Source organism: Fonsecaea monophora, assembly GCF_001642475.1.
Source record: "Fonsecaea monophora strain CBS 269.37 chromosome Unknown Scaff43, whole genome shotgun sequence".
NCBI lineage: Eukaryota > Fungi > Ascomycota > Eurotiomycetes > Chaetothyriales > Herpotrichiellaceae > Fonsecaea > Fonsecaea monophora.
This window is the reverse complement of record NW_019173974.1, coordinates 129,880-144,514: the sequence shown is the minus strand read 5'-3', so window position 1 is coordinate 144,514 and position 14,635 is coordinate 129,880. Positions and strand designations below refer to the sequence as shown.

At 51.4% G+C, this 14,635-nt stretch overlaps 7 protein-coding genes across 7 annotated transcripts; 4 read left to right on the top strand and 3 right to left on the bottom strand.

The window, feature by feature from the left end:
• Nucleotides 1–31: 31 nt before the first annotated feature.
• On the bottom strand, nt 32–1,065 carry AYO21_06309 (hypothetical protein; the record flags this gene model as incomplete). The annotated part of the gene is made up of 2 exons (XM_022656270.1): nt 32–655; nt 766–1,065. 2 exons carry the CDS (start codon nt 1,063–1,065, stop codon nt 32–34), a joined length of 924 nt encoding a protein of 307 aa, XP_022511433.1.
• Nucleotides 1,066–1,631: 566 nt separating this feature from the next.
• AYO21_06308 (hypothetical protein) lies at nt 1,632–2,309 on the bottom strand (the record flags this gene model as incomplete). The annotated part of the gene is made up of 3 exons (XM_022656269.1): nt 1,632–1,711; nt 1,765–2,179; nt 2,241–2,309. The coding sequence occupies 3 exons, from the start codon at nt 2,307–2,309 to the stop codon at nt 1,632–1,634; spliced, it is 564 nt and encodes a 187-aa protein (XP_022511432.1).
• A 585-nt stretch (nt 2,310–2,894) lies between these two features.
• AYO21_06307 (hypothetical protein) lies at nt 2,895–3,883 on the top strand (the record flags this gene model as incomplete). The annotated part of the gene is made up of 3 exons (XM_022656268.1): nt 2,895–3,039; nt 3,096–3,233; nt 3,291–3,883. The coding sequence occupies 3 exons, from the start codon at nt 2,895–2,897 to the stop codon at nt 3,881–3,883; spliced, it is 876 nt and encodes a 291-aa protein (XP_022511431.1).
• Nucleotides 3,884–5,888: 2,005 nt separating this feature from the next.
• On the top strand, nt 5,889–7,425 carry AYO21_06306 (hypothetical protein; the record flags this gene model as incomplete). The annotated part of the gene is made up of 2 exons (XM_022656267.1): nt 5,889–6,234; nt 6,290–7,425. 2 exons carry the CDS (start codon nt 5,889–5,891, stop codon nt 7,423–7,425), a joined length of 1,482 nt encoding a protein of 493 aa, XP_022511430.1.
• Nucleotides 7,426–8,717: 1,292 nt separating this feature from the next.
• On the top strand, nt 8,718–10,637 carry AYO21_06305 (hypothetical protein; the record flags this gene model as incomplete). The annotated part of the gene is made up of 1 exon (XM_022656266.1): nt 8,718–10,637. The coding sequence occupies one exon, from the start codon at nt 8,718–8,720 to the stop codon at nt 10,635–10,637; it is 1,920 nt and encodes a 639-aa protein (XP_022511429.1).
• A 271-nt stretch (nt 10,638–10,908) lies between these two features.
• Nucleotides 10,909–12,816, top strand: AYO21_06304 (hypothetical protein; the record flags this gene model as incomplete). The annotated part of the gene is made up of 2 exons (XM_022656265.1): nt 10,909–11,176; nt 11,291–12,816. The coding sequence occupies 2 exons, from the start codon at nt 10,909–10,911 to the stop codon at nt 12,814–12,816; spliced, it is 1,794 nt and encodes a 597-aa protein (XP_022511428.1).
• Nucleotides 12,817–13,526: 710 nt separating this feature from the next.
• Nucleotides 13,527–14,531, bottom strand: AYO21_06303 (hypothetical protein; the record flags this gene model as incomplete). The annotated part of the gene is made up of 1 exon (XM_022656264.1): nt 13,527–14,531. One exon carries the CDS (start codon nt 14,529–14,531, stop codon nt 13,527–13,529), a length of 1,005 nt encoding a protein of 334 aa, XP_022511427.1.
• Nucleotides 14,532–14,635: the final 104 nt, after the last annotated feature.

Genomic DNA, 14,635 nt, shown 5'->3' with positions numbered 1-14,635 from the left:
TGTCAAAGGAGCAATTACCATGACTGAAGCACTAATTGTCTGGAAAATATTGCCGGTCGACATCGTCGAGGAGAATTCTGCAGAAACGGTCCAACACGTTCGGAGACTCCACAAATACCTCCATGTGCTGAACGTGATTTCGCCATTTTGTAACCTCTCCACGAAGTCTGTGTCTCCCTTCATCCGCACAGGCAAATTTCGTAGGCGACGGAGCATTGCTCGTCAACTGCAGCTGTTTCATGATATGCGGGTCGTGCATCGTGGCAAGCAAGACAGCCAATCTCGTACCCAGCAACTTGAAAAAGGGCCTAACGACCCGAGGGCACGCAAAGAGACTTCGAACTGCAGATCGGTCTGCCGTTCTTACACGACTTTGAGTATTTTGGTCAAAGGCTTCGCCGAACAGGAGTGAAAGTGGCCGCAAGTTCCCCCACGCCGAAGTGAGCAAGATCGAGCGTTCAGGGTCATAATGGAGAGGCCTAGGAATATGAACATCTGTTTGTTGCTGTACATCATACAACGACCCCATGGACAGTGAGTCCAAGGAACAACGACGAAATGGCATAAGTCGAGCAAGTCCTTCCCTTCTGGACGGGGTGTGGTGTTCGGGCGACGAGGGTTTCGTGAACAATAACAATGCAGCTTGGTGGATGCTCTGCGAGTCGGGTTAGTAACAGGTAAAGTAAATATGCCATGTTGATTCGAAACGATTAGGGACGTGAAGAGGGATCTGGGCACAGAAATATAGAAGACATCTGCCCTTACTAGTGCTTTGGGGTGAGAATCTTCGGATGTTTGAGGATCTGAAGGAGGCTCAGGAAGATGGTAAAAGACCAGCGAAGGAGGAAAGGACGGGTCATGGTTCAGCTCGGCATATCCGGTGGACTGATCACGGATTGTCGCTTGAACAAGAACGGAATTTTCTGCACCTGGTGGGTTACGCAAAGGGATGGTGTCGTATCTCGCATATTGCTGGCTGTCGTTGAGGCGATTCAGGTAGCCTTCAGGATCAAGAGCATATGCTAATGGTGCTGAGGGTTGACTCGGTAAGATGAAGTGATCCATGTCTAGAGTTGATACTCGGGATTTTGCGCGACGATGGCCGTGTTTCGTCGAAGAAGAGAGGGCAGAGGAGAGTAATGATCGAGAACTCAAGAGCTAAGTGGAGAAGATGAAAAGATGCGTCAAATAATCTGGCGTGCTGGAGATGACAGATATAAGCCTGGCCGGCCTAAATAAAAAGCAAAGGGATGAGCATTTGAAGCTGCTGTTGTGATGCAAAGGAGGCAACGTCTTCTGTTCGACCAAAGGATTCCGGTAGACATGAAAAAGGCAGAGGGAGGGAATCCAGGCTGAACTGATGCAATGAATGGCAAGCACGAGCATCTCGGCTGCCTCCATGCAAATCTATTCGTGATACTCATCTCCTGTCCAATCGACGAACAGGTCAAGTCGCTGAATCGGTACATGTGATCGAGAGCGCTGGGTCGCGGTTGCAGAAAAAACGCTGAAACGGCACTGTACATTCCTGCGGCAGTCTATCTCCCATGATACTCGGACCCAGCTGTCAAGGATTATTTAGATGTGAACGAAAACGTGAGAAAGCCGGCCAGCCCAAAAGTGGCCATTCATTATTTGCCGGGGTATTTGGCCTTTCCGAACGAGAAGGGTACGTAACGGTACTTGATCATATGTTGGATCTGTCGTCTCACTGGGATGCAATGTCAGCGACGGCACTCGCTCATGGAGGATGGATCAGCTCACTAGTTAGGGAGAAGAGGATCAGCCAGTACATAACGAGCACGGGCCAGAAGACCGGCAGGTTAAAGATCTCAAACCAACTGCAGAGAAAGCTGATGGTGATTGCTCTTGTTGCAGAATGCCAGAACTTGAACTCGGGCAGCCTTCTGATAAACGGTCTGAACTCGTCGTCATTCTTGGTGGGCAGAGATGAGCCTTCACCATCCTCGAGTCCCTCGTCCTGCGACAGGCTGGGATCGAATTTGGGCTGAAGGAACGCGAGGAAGAGATTGAGCAGGTAAATGCCCAGACAATAGGCGACAATATACCAGCCTTGAGCGACAATGATCCGGAGGAAGAAGAGAAGGAGGAGCACAGCGGTTGCCGACCATCGGTAGGCGACGTAGGGGGTTGATTTGTCGAGGTAAGTTTGGTATTGCTGCAGGAGATCTTTGTTAGCGGCCTGGAATTGTTTCCCCTCTTGGAGTGCTAGTTCATACCCTTAGCAGCTTATTGCTCTGTGTACTTATGGCGTCGAAAGGGGTAGTTTCCGGCTCAGGTCCGTCCATAGTGGCAGCGCTCGTCGGTAGTGTTGCGGAGATATAGGGCCTGCGCATGCAGTTCAGGCGCGGTTGGGGACAAGGTATGGGTGAGGCGCGCACAAGTTGAGGATGTCTGTTACAACGAAGAACAAACCCGTCGTAGAGTTAGAGACGATATTTGGCGACAAGGAATGAACTAACAATGTGGCGAGATGTGTTAAAGGGGGTGGAAGTCTGTTTGTTGAAGCCACGTCGTGTTTTTCACTCGTGGCAGCCGTTCACAAAACTTGGGAGTGGAGGCTCCAGAGCGCAGGGCAAACGTCCAAAACTGCGCCTCACTAGCCACACCCGCTTCTGCCTGTGGCGATAAGTTTGAATGCTAGCAGGCTAGTTAATCCGTTCCGGGGTCCTCATGTCTTCCCGCGGCGAATCGTCGGTGGTCGGCCAAAACTGCGGACCAGCAGCCGAGGACAAACAGGTGGGTTGTGGGCTTGGGCTTGTGTTCTGCGGTGTCGAAGCTGTGTCAATGCTTTACCTGCAATATGTAAAGCATCACTCCCTCGAGATCTCTGCGATCTCCTTGATAATACTGTATAGCAACAACTTTGCACAATGGCTCCTCTGAGGCTGCTCTCGCGTCCTGCTGCCGCGCTCTCTGCTGTGCCACGAACCCTCCCACGGCTGGTCCGCTTTCAATCCACTTCCAGCAGCTATGAAAACATTTTGGTGTCTACACCCAGACCAGGCGTTGGACTCAGTACGTTTTTAGAACTATGGTTGTGTCTACCACAGGGTACCCTCTAACATCTCCAGTCACGCTCAATCGTCCGAAAGCCCTGAACGCCCTCTCTAGTGCTCTGTTTGTTGAATTAAACGATGCTCTGAAGAAATACGAAGACGACAAGGATATTGGTGCCATTGTTTTGACCGGCAGTGACAAGGCATTTGCCGGTAAGAAAAAGAGTATATCTGCAACAGATTGATCGCAGACTGACAGGTTATGATTAGCCGGCGCAGACATCAAAGAGATGGCTCCCTTGACCTTTTCCGACGCCTATGTCAACAACTTCATAGCCCCTTGGTCTTACATGACAACCCTACGAAAACCCATCATCGCAGCAGTCTCGGGACATGCTCTTGGTGGAGGATGTGAGCTTGCCATGATGTGCGACGTCCTGTACTGCACCAAGACTGCAAACTTTGGGCAACCCGAGATCAAACTTGGCACAATACCAGGTGCAGGAGGGTCCCAGCGCCTCACTGCAGCCCTTGGGAAGAGCAAGTCTATGGAACTCATTCTCACAGGAAACAATCTTAGTGGCGAGGAGGCCGAGAAACACGGTCTCGCTGCCAAAGCCTTCGAGGGGGGAAACAAAGAGGTTCTTGAGGGTGCTCTAAACACGGCGGAAAAGATTGCTGGTTACAGTCGGGTGGCGGTCATTGCGGCCAAAGAAGTTGTCAACAAGAGCCAGGACCTTGGGGTCAGAGAGGGTGTTGAGTACGAACGACGCATATTCCACAGTCTGTTTGGTAGCCAAGATCAAAAGATTGGCATGAAGGCGTTTGCAGAGAAGAAAAAGGCCGAGTGGACTAACTCATGATGGCTGCTGCAACAAGGTCAAGCTCAGGTACAGGCTCCGCTTTAGGAGTGCAGGGAATGCTGAGTTTGGGGGTCTATGTATACATAGTGACAATCAGGAAATTGGTCTAACTTATAATAGATAAGGAAAGGCGTCCGACCTCGTACTCGGTACTGCGAGACCATGTATACCTAGCTGAGTTGAAAGGATACAAGAGATATAAAAGCCCCACAATATATGGACATACCGTAGATAGATCCCTAGGCATGTACCGAGTTTCCAGTCAGTAAAACACCTTTTAACTCCATTCACCGCTTCCTACGACGTACCGAGTACATCTCCCGCTATTTGGCCGGGAATGCCTCAGGGAAATCCAAGTTGAGGTTGTACGAAGTCAAGGATGGACCAAGGTCGTACAACTTTGAAGCCCCGAATCCGATGGCCCTGGAGGATCTGAGCCATACTCTGGGGGCCCAGCATGAAAATGGCCCAGAAGGGGTTCCACCGGGACATGTAAACACTGAGCTCGCCTGGGGAAAAGGTGTCTGACCCTCACGATGATTTATCAAGGGGGCAGAAACCACTGGAGTCATCCTTGGTACATACGTACACCGCATCTATTCAAAGGATCAAAGCCAAGCCGAAAACCCTTTCAAGTAGAAGACGCACGATGGCACCTTGAAGCCCGCTTACTGTCTGTAGCCTAACAGGCTATTTAGCCCTTTTGCCAGAGTATACCTAGCGGCGGGATCCAAGCTTCAACTGGAGGTGACCCCTCCGAAACAGGTACTCGTTCTTTGGACGAGCAGCAGAACTATTCGGAATGTTCCTTTGCGTCGCGATTCCCTGCTACCTGACCTACCCCTCCATCCATATCTGACGGATAGTATGAAGTGGCCTAGACCTCGTACACAGAAGTACATAGTATGGACACGAATTGAGCATTAATAATGCCTCCGGATGTATCACTCTGTTGTAGCCGTTCTCGGTACACGTACGTCCCTGGTCGGTTGGGAACAAATCCGGATTGACAGGGTCCGTTTAGATAAAATATAACTAATTTGTGGCTGGCCTTTTACCTCGTGTGTATGACAAACGCCACCAAATGACGAGGTGGATTGCCCCTCGCTAAAGTACCATGAGTATGCAGCATGCCGCGATTGTCGAGTTGTGTGAGGCCTTGTCCTTGTGTGCGCAGTGTACAACTAGGTCCTTCGTATTGTGCTCGTACAGTAAAACGAGTATTTTGGGAATCTGGAGTGAGTGTCGAGGACGACAATGACTGACACTTGACGTCGCTCCCTTTCCGCCGTCTGTTTCTTCTCTGAGACTCGTTTCTTTTCTCTCTTTCTCACCCTCTCCCACAAGTCACCTCGATGGTACCAAACTTGTGATTTGGCTGCTAGTATTTGCAAAAACCCTGTCAGCACTCAATCCGACTCCCAAAGCCTCGTCAGGCCCACCAGTGCTACTGCTTACTCGACAAGGAGTGTGCTAGACTCTGGTCGACTCGTGTACTTGTGGGTGGGGTTAGCAGAAAATGGATTACTTGCCATGCTTTCGTATCTCCTCCTCAAACCGAACCCCACAACTCTTTGTCCTTTGAACCACCGTGTCAGGTCTCAGGAAAGGGGGGCAAGACGGGTATCTCACCAGTTGATTCGCCACGTCGGCTGCGAAGGAATACTGGGACACTTCCAACCCATGGGGCTTATGACCCTGGAGGCTGTTGGCCTGACCAAGCGATATGGTTGCTAAACCCAATTTGCGGGAAGAGGGCAAGAGGGGTTGCATACGGTATCGTTCACTGGTGCTGTTTTTGTGGCCTTTTGGTTGTCGTGTCTTTTGAGTGTTTGATCAGAGCTGACCCTCAGTCGAGCCATGTCCTCGGCGTATATAAGACCACCTTGTGTCCTGGCATTTTTTTCTTCTTCTGTGAACATCTCGTTAATCACTCACCATTGAATAAGGCCAGCTTCCCTACCCCTCAATAACCATAGCCTTACCGATACAGCCCCAACACAAGATGGCTCCCTCAGCAACCGTCGATGCTCCCGCCCAGGGATTCCAGCCAAAGCACATCGAAGACCGTCTCTTTATCAATGGTGAATTCGTTCCGTCCAAGTCAGGGAAGAAGTTCGACATCATCAACCCCAACAACGAGAAGTTGGCTGCATCGGTATATGAAGCTGGCGCCGAGGATGTTGACGAGGCGGTAAAGGCAGCCCAGGCTGCTTTCCCTGCTTGGTCGGCCCTTTCTGCTGGGGAAAGACAAGCCTATGTGGAAAAACTGGCCGATGCCATGGAGAAGAACATAGACGAGATCGGTTACCTAGAAGCCATTAGCATGGGCAAACCTTACATTGGTGACTGTAAGTCCTCGACGGCTGGCCCCTCAATAGCAGTGGCATCACTAACCCTTTACAGTCTTCGGCCATGTTGCGGTTCAGATCTTGAGATACTTGGCCGGCAGAGCCCTCGATGTCCATGGTGATTCGTCCCTGAATACCAAGGACATGGTTAACATCACGTTTCGCCAACCTTTTGGTGTTTGCGGTGCCATCATTCCCTGGAACGCCCCTCTCCTCATGCTCGTTAACAAAGTCGGTCCGGCTCTGATTACTGGCAACACGTTGGTCCTCAAGTCTTCGGAGAAATCGCCCCTTTCTTCTCTTGTCGTTGGCAGACTTTGTCAAGAAATCGGCCTGCCCAAGGGTGTGCTGAACATTCTCAGTGGCTATGGTAGACCTTGTGGTGAGGCCATCGCCAAGCACATGGATATTCGAAAGGTCTCCTTTACCGGTTCAGTCATTGCCGGCCGAGCCGTCAAGAAGGCCGCCGCTGAATCCAACCTCAAGAACGTCACTCTGGAGCTGGGAGGCAAGAGTCCGTTGGTCATCTTCGACGACGCTGACCTGGCAAAGGCTGTCCCTGCCTCTGCCTTCTCCATCCTTGCAAACTCGGGCCAAGCTTGTATCGCCAGCTCACGGGTGTACGTCCATGCCAATATTGCCGACAAATTCATGGAAGCCATGAAAGCTGCCATGGTCCAGATGGGCACGTCTGGCGATGCCACGGTCGCCGGTACCCGACGTGGACCTCAGGCTGACAAGATCCAATTCGATCGTGTGATGGGATACCTCAACTATGCCAAGGAGAACAAGCTGGATATTCCCATCGGCGGTGGCCGCGAAGGCACAACCGGTTACTTCATCGAGCCCACCATCATTGCCAATGCCCCCGAAGACTCGAAGGTCATGAAGGAAGAGATCTTTGGGCCCGTCGTGTGCATTAACACCTTCACCGATGAAGAGGAGGTATTGAAGCGTGCCAACGACACCGAATACGGACTGTACGCGAGTGTTTTCACAAAGGATATCTCTCGTGCTTTGCGCGTGGCCAAGGCTCTCGAGGCTGGATCGGTGGGCGTCAACTGCACGAGCCCGACCATGGCCTTTGACATGCCGTTTGGTGGCTTCAAGCAGAGCGGCGACGGCCGCGAGTTGAGCAGGTATGCAACGGATTATTGGACCGAGTTGAAGTCTGTCTTCATCTCTCTGTAAGCGAACCCTGTGAGCGTTCCCACGAGCAGAAGAGGTCGAAATGGATTAGTTTCAACACAATAGAAATGAGAGATGTCCCCGTGAGAAAGATTAATGAACCAATCCATCAACTGTACCACTTGAAGACGAAGATTCTGATACTTAAATATATGCACATGTATATTTGGGAGGTCAGGATTTGTACCAGTCCCTAACGGGAGACTGATTACGTGCTCACAGACTGCGTTATTATAGGCCCATTCTTGTACGGTTCATGGGGTCTTGGAGTCAGTCTCCTTGAAATATGCCTCGATGATTCGGTATATCGCTTATGGAAGGCGAACATATTCAGGGCCTTCAGGGTGCTCGACCTCAAAGGAAAGGCTGTCACACCTCACAAGGATTTCAAGATGCTGTCGAAAAACAGTATCGGTACAGAGTTACAGGGAACCGAGCACGCAGTAGGAAGCTATAGTTATCTATCATTGACAGAAATATGTGCCTCGATGGCCACTCACTAACTCACTCACTCATTGTATACTTGGAGTGTATGTACCGCACCAAGCCGAAAAGGGCCTTGTCAGACTCTGTCATTTTTTCCCCTCCACAGCCACGGGATCACTCAAGTCTACCAAGACAACACAACTTCATTGCCTACGAACCCATGCCATGAACCTCACCATAACCCCATTGCAACGACGAAGCCTCAGATCTTACAACTTTTCAGGCCAACCATCATTTCCAGCCTCCTCAGTGCCATCAAGCCGTGTCAAAATCAAAGCTGCCGTTGTGTGCTTCTGCTGTCAGACCATGCCACATTCCTCACAGGCAAACTCGGTTTCGTCCACCTCCTGATGTCTGCCACTATCTAACCACCGATGAATGACTTGGAATCCACCACGCGGAACAATCTCAATCGGGAAGAACAATGAAACATGCCATCTTCTAGTGGCGATCGAAGAGCCCACCAGGTTGTCATAAGCTGTACCATGAATGGACGACCCTAAATCGGCTGGGACCGGACCCGGAGGCAGACACGGACTCCGGAGGATCAAAAGAAGTCCGGATACCCATGAGAGCCACAAGCGTCGCACGTTGGGTGTTAGAAGTTCTGGGGGCCTGCTTCTGGCTGTCTAGGGGGTGATAGATGAGCGGATAACCATTCTGTATCGACAATTGAAAAAGAAATTGACGAGGAAGCAGAGGAGAGAGGAAGGCCATTCGAAACTCCCCCATTTCTGGGCTTGAACATGCGCGTCAGTGTCAAGCACAACGACGCTGGTTCAGCATACAATTGAATTCTTTATGCCATGATGGCCACCAACTCCGTACTTCCGCCGCCTCCGCCTCATACTGACACGCCGGGATTAAGAGCAAATCGGGCGTGTCGCCCTTGCGTCCAGATCAAAGCGAAATGCGTCCCATTGGAAGGGTCTGCCAACTCGATCTGTGTACGATGCCACCGCCTGGGCAAGTTCTGCACGACTCCGGCACCGCTGCCACGCAAACGGCGCAATAACGGCAGGTCAACGCGCGTCTCACACCTGGAGGAAAAGATCAATACTCTGGCGGATCTCTTGGCGCACAATGACGGCGATCCTGTTGCACGGCTTGAGCCTACCGTTGCTCCAAGTAGCGGCAGCCAGTACTCCCAGCCTGATAACCCGACTGTTGCGGAAAGTGTTGCTGGTTTTCCCAACGGACTATGGTCCGCCTCGCTCCCGACCTCAACGTCGATGGTGCTGACAGGGGGAGGCGACAGCAACACGACCAATCAGAGACAGTCCACCACAAGTCAAGTAACGAGCTGCGCAAAGTCTTTGAAATCTGTGGGAGTCAGTGTCGCAAATGCAAGCGATTCATTTCGAGTAACTCTGGCACCAGTGTTGGAAGAAAAGCTATTCAGCGACTTCCGCACACAGATGAATGTACACTTCCCTTTTGTGGTGATCCCCCCTCAAACAACAGCTGTTGCCCTTCGCGAGGAGAAACCATTTCTCTTCCGGGCATGCATCACGGTGGCCGCTCAAGCTGAGCCGTCATTATTACGGCAGCTTGCTGATGACTTGATGAGATACATCGGGGAGCACATGCTGATGAAAGGGGAAAAATCTCTCGATCTCCTGCAAGGCCTCTTGGTATTCAGCTCTTGGTACCACTACTACTCTCACAGCAACCCGCAAGTGATGAACCTTCTATATTTGGCAACCGCCTTGGTTGCAGACCTTGGGTTAAATCGACCTAGACAGCCAGCAGTACTGACCCCGATTGGCATGGTGGTTGACGCCGCCGAGTTATTCCACGGCAAGCTGGCCAACCATGGTATCCAGACCTCCGACGACCAACGGGCCCTGCTTGGAGTATACAGTCTGTCTGGGCTATTGTCATCCTGCTTTCGGAGGTCGGACCCTATGCGCTGGACACAACACTTGGAAGACTGTTGCAATGCTCTCGTCGCCGCAGCAGAATACCCCTCTGATATCTATGCTGTCTATGTGGTCCGATTACATCGGAACGTAGAGGTCTATTCTCCCTCTCTCGGGCTGTTGACGACGTCTACTGTGCCTCTACGGAGTTTTATGAGTTGTTTCGAAAAAGACCTCAAGCAATACGAGGAGAGTGTACCCCCCAGCCTGACGGGCAACGAGCTCCTGAAGATGCAGACCCAAAATGCTTATATCTGCCTTTTTGAAACCGTATTCGCAGTCCCCGCAGAGAGCCCGTATCACCGTGCCGAAGCACTATACAAGTGTCTGAGTCATGTCAGCCTATTGTTTGACAGCCTAGATGCCATCCCATGGCGGTGTGTGCCAAATCTAACTTTCCCCTTTTGGCTGCATCTCATCCACGCTTTGGTTGTTCTAGCCAAGATGTCATTTCTTGTCCTCGACGGGTGGGACTTGCAATCGATAAGAGGCTCTCAAATGAGTTTTCCGTCCGCTATAGACCGAATGGCGCAAAAGATGGAAACGGTTTCCCAACAGAGCCTTGCCGCTGGAGATACACCATCGAATAACGCCGTTGCAGCACGCTTCAGCTTGTTCGCAGAGAAAATGCGTGCTTGTAAAAAGTGGTACGCCAGCAAGCTCAACGCGGAAGCCAACGTTGTAGCTCCGGGTCCAGACACCGGTGTGCTTTCGGAAACCATCTCCACCGAAGAGTTGTTCAGGGGTTTCGAGGACGGCCTCTGGCCAGACCTCATGGCTGACTGGAACGCCAACATACAATTCTAGCTCTATGCAGAGCAGCGAGACCCACCTGGTATGATGGTTCGAGCCGTCGCTTCGAGACTCTAACCTCCGACTGGCTAGGTGAGTGGTCGATGGTCTATACAGGGGACGGTGGAGGCCGGATACGGAGTGTAAAGCAGGGGTACCGGATCACAGGCCGCCCTCCCTAATCCGGGCTAATATAAACATCAGATTGGCCCATGCCCTTGAATCGTTCAGGCTTGTCACTGTCAGTCCTCAATAGGCCATTCTTTTGAACGCAGCACTGGCCAAAATGAAGACGCGAGCTGACACCTCAACACATACGTCGCCCGCTGCCTCCACAAATGTCCCAACTGACCGTGCCGACGATGTTGAAAATGCACAATCGTTGGGGTCGTCTTCTGCTAAAGAGGACGAGGAACATCAATACCTAGGACCACGCGCCTTGACACTTCTGGGTGGCTCCCTTCTGCTTGTTATATTGCTTGTCACTCTCGATGTCTCTATCCTTGCGACCGCCATTCCTAAGATTACGGATCACTTTCATACAATCGCCGATAGTGAGAACCCCCCCCCCCCCCCGGGGCCCCCTTTTCAGAACCACGACAGCACTTCGCAAGAGTTCTTGCCGGATGAGAGATAGTCTCGAGACACAGGCTAACAATAGTCGACAGTCGGCTGGTACCCTGCAGCATACATGATCACAAATGCATCTTTGCAGCCTCTCACCGGAAAAGTGTTCACATACTTCTCACTTAAGCCAGCCTTTATCGCCTTTGCCGCCGTTTTCGAACTGGGTTCACTAATTTGTGCCCTCGCCACATCTAGCAAAATGCTGGTAGTGGGACGAGCAATCGCCGGTATGGGCTCATCGGGCCTGATGAATGGAGTCCTCACCATATTTGCCGTCTCCGCCTCTCCTTCCGTACGGCCTACAATGATGGGTCTCCTCATGTCATTCGCCGGTGCTGGACAAGTCATAGGGCCGCTGATCGGAGGCGCATTGACTGAACATGCATCGTGGCGCTGGTGCTTTTGGATCAATCTTCCCGTCGGCGCGGTGACCATTGTGGCGACCATGTTCATCGGCTTTCCGGTATACAAAGCTGGCAAAACAAACTGGACCTTTCGAGACGTGATTCGCGACTTTGACATCACCGGATTTTCCATTTTTGCGCCAGCCTGCATTATGCTCCTCCTCGCTCTAGAATGGGGTGGGAGTACTTATTCATGGTCGTCCGCTACGATCATTGGACTGTTTTGCGGCTCAGCAGGGGCAATTACAGCCTTCATCATTTGGGAGTACCGTCAGGGAGAATCTGCCATGATTCCAGTGTCGCTAGTACGGCAGCGAGTCATTTACAGCTGTTTGATCAACGCCATGTTTCAATATGGCGGTATGACGGTCTTCGTCTACTACCTTCCCTTGTGGTTCCAAGTGATCAAATCCTTAAGTCCAACGATGAGTGCAGTCAACATTCTCCCAACTTTTGCGCTGCAGATTACCAGCGCCATTCTTATCGGTGCCCTAACGCCCTACTTCGGCTATCTCGCGCCACCAGCTGCAACGGGTTCAGCTTTTGTTACAATCGCAGCAGGGCTGACCAGCACACTCACCATGCATACTGGCGCAGGTAAGTACGTCGGATATCAGATCCTCAACGGCGTCGGACGAGGCATCACAATGCAGCAACCCATCCAAGCGGTCCAGTCCATCGTTTCACCTGCCATGATCCCTGTCGCAACCGCTACTGTGGCTTTTGCACAGACTTTCGGCGCTGCGCTGTTCATCAGCCTTGGTCAAACCATATTCATCAACTTACTCAGTCATGCAATGCGCACTTATGCCCCTGGTGTGAATGCACAGGATGTAATCAACACTGGTGCGACGAACTACCTCGCCACGCTCCCTGCTGGGGGCGCCAACGCGGACACAAGGCACGGCGTGCTCCGGGCGTACAATCAGGCGATCACAAGTACGTTCTACCTCTGTGTCGGATGCGGCGCCGGTGCCTTTGTGGCGAGTTTGGGACTGGGACGAACGAAGCTGGAGACGAGAAAGGACAAGAAGAAGAAGGACAAAGAGAGGGAAGACGCACAACAGCGAAGCGAGGCCGATGAGAAAAGGGGCGACATTTCGAGTTCCAGCGGCTTGATCGAAAGTGGTCCGAGTGGATCGTCAAGGGACGGCACATCCTGAACTGGCTATTGCCGACGAAAGCAGAGAAACATACTCGGCCACGTCATGTTTCTGACAAACAACGAGCTTCACGTCTCATCATGCTTGGGTCAAGCCTGGGGCATGGAGGAGACTGCAGAAAAGGGTGCCACCGGGGTTACAGAGCCCACGCAGGTGCGTTCGATTGGTTGGATAAATTTCGGGAGGATCGACGTCTGTATTGCATCCACTCTCTTCGAGGTCATCACTCAACTGCTCGGGTACCAGACGGACCATGACGTGATACGCTGGATTCAGACAACGGATGGGAATCATCCCAAAAAGGACAAAGGACATCTTACAACATGTGAGTTTCGTAGAAATAGATGGGTTATAAGCGGGTCTGGGGGCTTGACTGTTTTACTATTGCTTCAATTCTATAGGGTAACATTTTTTATTCTCGTCTGATCAGTATGTCTACTTAATTGTCTACTAGAGCATAGGAGATGGCAGTTTCTATATATCTTGTCCTTGTCTGTATATTTGTCATGCCTTGCTCTTTTCTGGCTTCTATGAGAATGAACGTTCTAGCCATCAAATCCACGACCACGTTAACCAAGACTGCTTTTACATGGATATTTACCTATCCAGTCCCAAGTCTTGCAGAAAATCCAGCAGGAGAGTCCGACATCTCGACCGTTTGAACTATATTGGAGCCTGACTCTCGTGCTGTTGGGATAGATACTGGAGCTTTAAGCACCAACTGCGAGTAAAGACTTGACGGTATCCACAACACTTTCCTCCAGGCTCCGGTACTTCAGGCCCAGCACCTCCTTGCTTCTCGAGTTGTCATACTGATAGCAGTCTTGTGGCCTGTCACTCTCGATCTTGTCGGGTAGCTTATCAGCCAGATCCGGGAAGCGCTGCTTGATAATCTGCGCAATGTCGGCGTTGGAGTAGTGGCCTGCTGTTGTCAGAAATCGTTTGCCACCTGCTTCGGGAACTTCCAAGGCTTTGACGTGAGCGAGCGCGACGTCCCTAACGTCGACCCAAATAAAGACGCCTGAAGGAGCAAGACCGGTATCCTTGGTCCGGCCTTGGATCATGTTTCTGACTCGTTCGTTGGAAGTGTTGATCGTATCGAGAGAATTGAGATAGTGCACAACGGGGCCAAGGACGAGTGGTGGATTGATGGTGGCAATGTCAAAGTTGGGCTTTTCCTTTTCGACAAACTCCCATGCCGCCCGCTCAGCGAAGGTCTTTGACGCGCGGTATGCGTTCGCTGGGTTCTGAATGGCTTCTTCTTCCGTAATCGGGTTCCAGTTCTTCTCGCTGTAGATCTTTTCGTGCGACGATGGGTTTATAATCGCTGCAAAAGAACTCGTGATAACTATGCGTTTGACGGTAGGCGCGTACTTTTTGACAGCCTTGAGGATTCCAGTCGTACCAATGATGGCAGGATCTAGCAGATCTTTCTTTGGATCGGTGACGTTGTAATGGAATGGCGATGCCGTGTGCAAAACGCCCTCAAAGGGAGGATCTGATTTGACGGCCTCGTCAAAGGCATTTTCTTGTGCGATGTCGCCAACAATTACGTAGTTGAGTTTATCCTTTGGTAGGCCAGGATGATTTCTCAAGATCTTTTGACCCTTTTCTAGCGAGCGCACGGTAAAAACAACAGAGTGGCCCCGCTGAAGCAGGTAGTCGACACAGTGGGCGGCGATAAAGCCAGATCCGCCAGTCAGGAGAACTCTCATGTTGTTCGATGGTTGGTGATAACGTTTCCGGAAAGGTGTAGATAGGAAGATTTGACGTGGCTGAAGTGACTTGAAAGGATTTGTTTTGGTGAGCAGCATCAAGA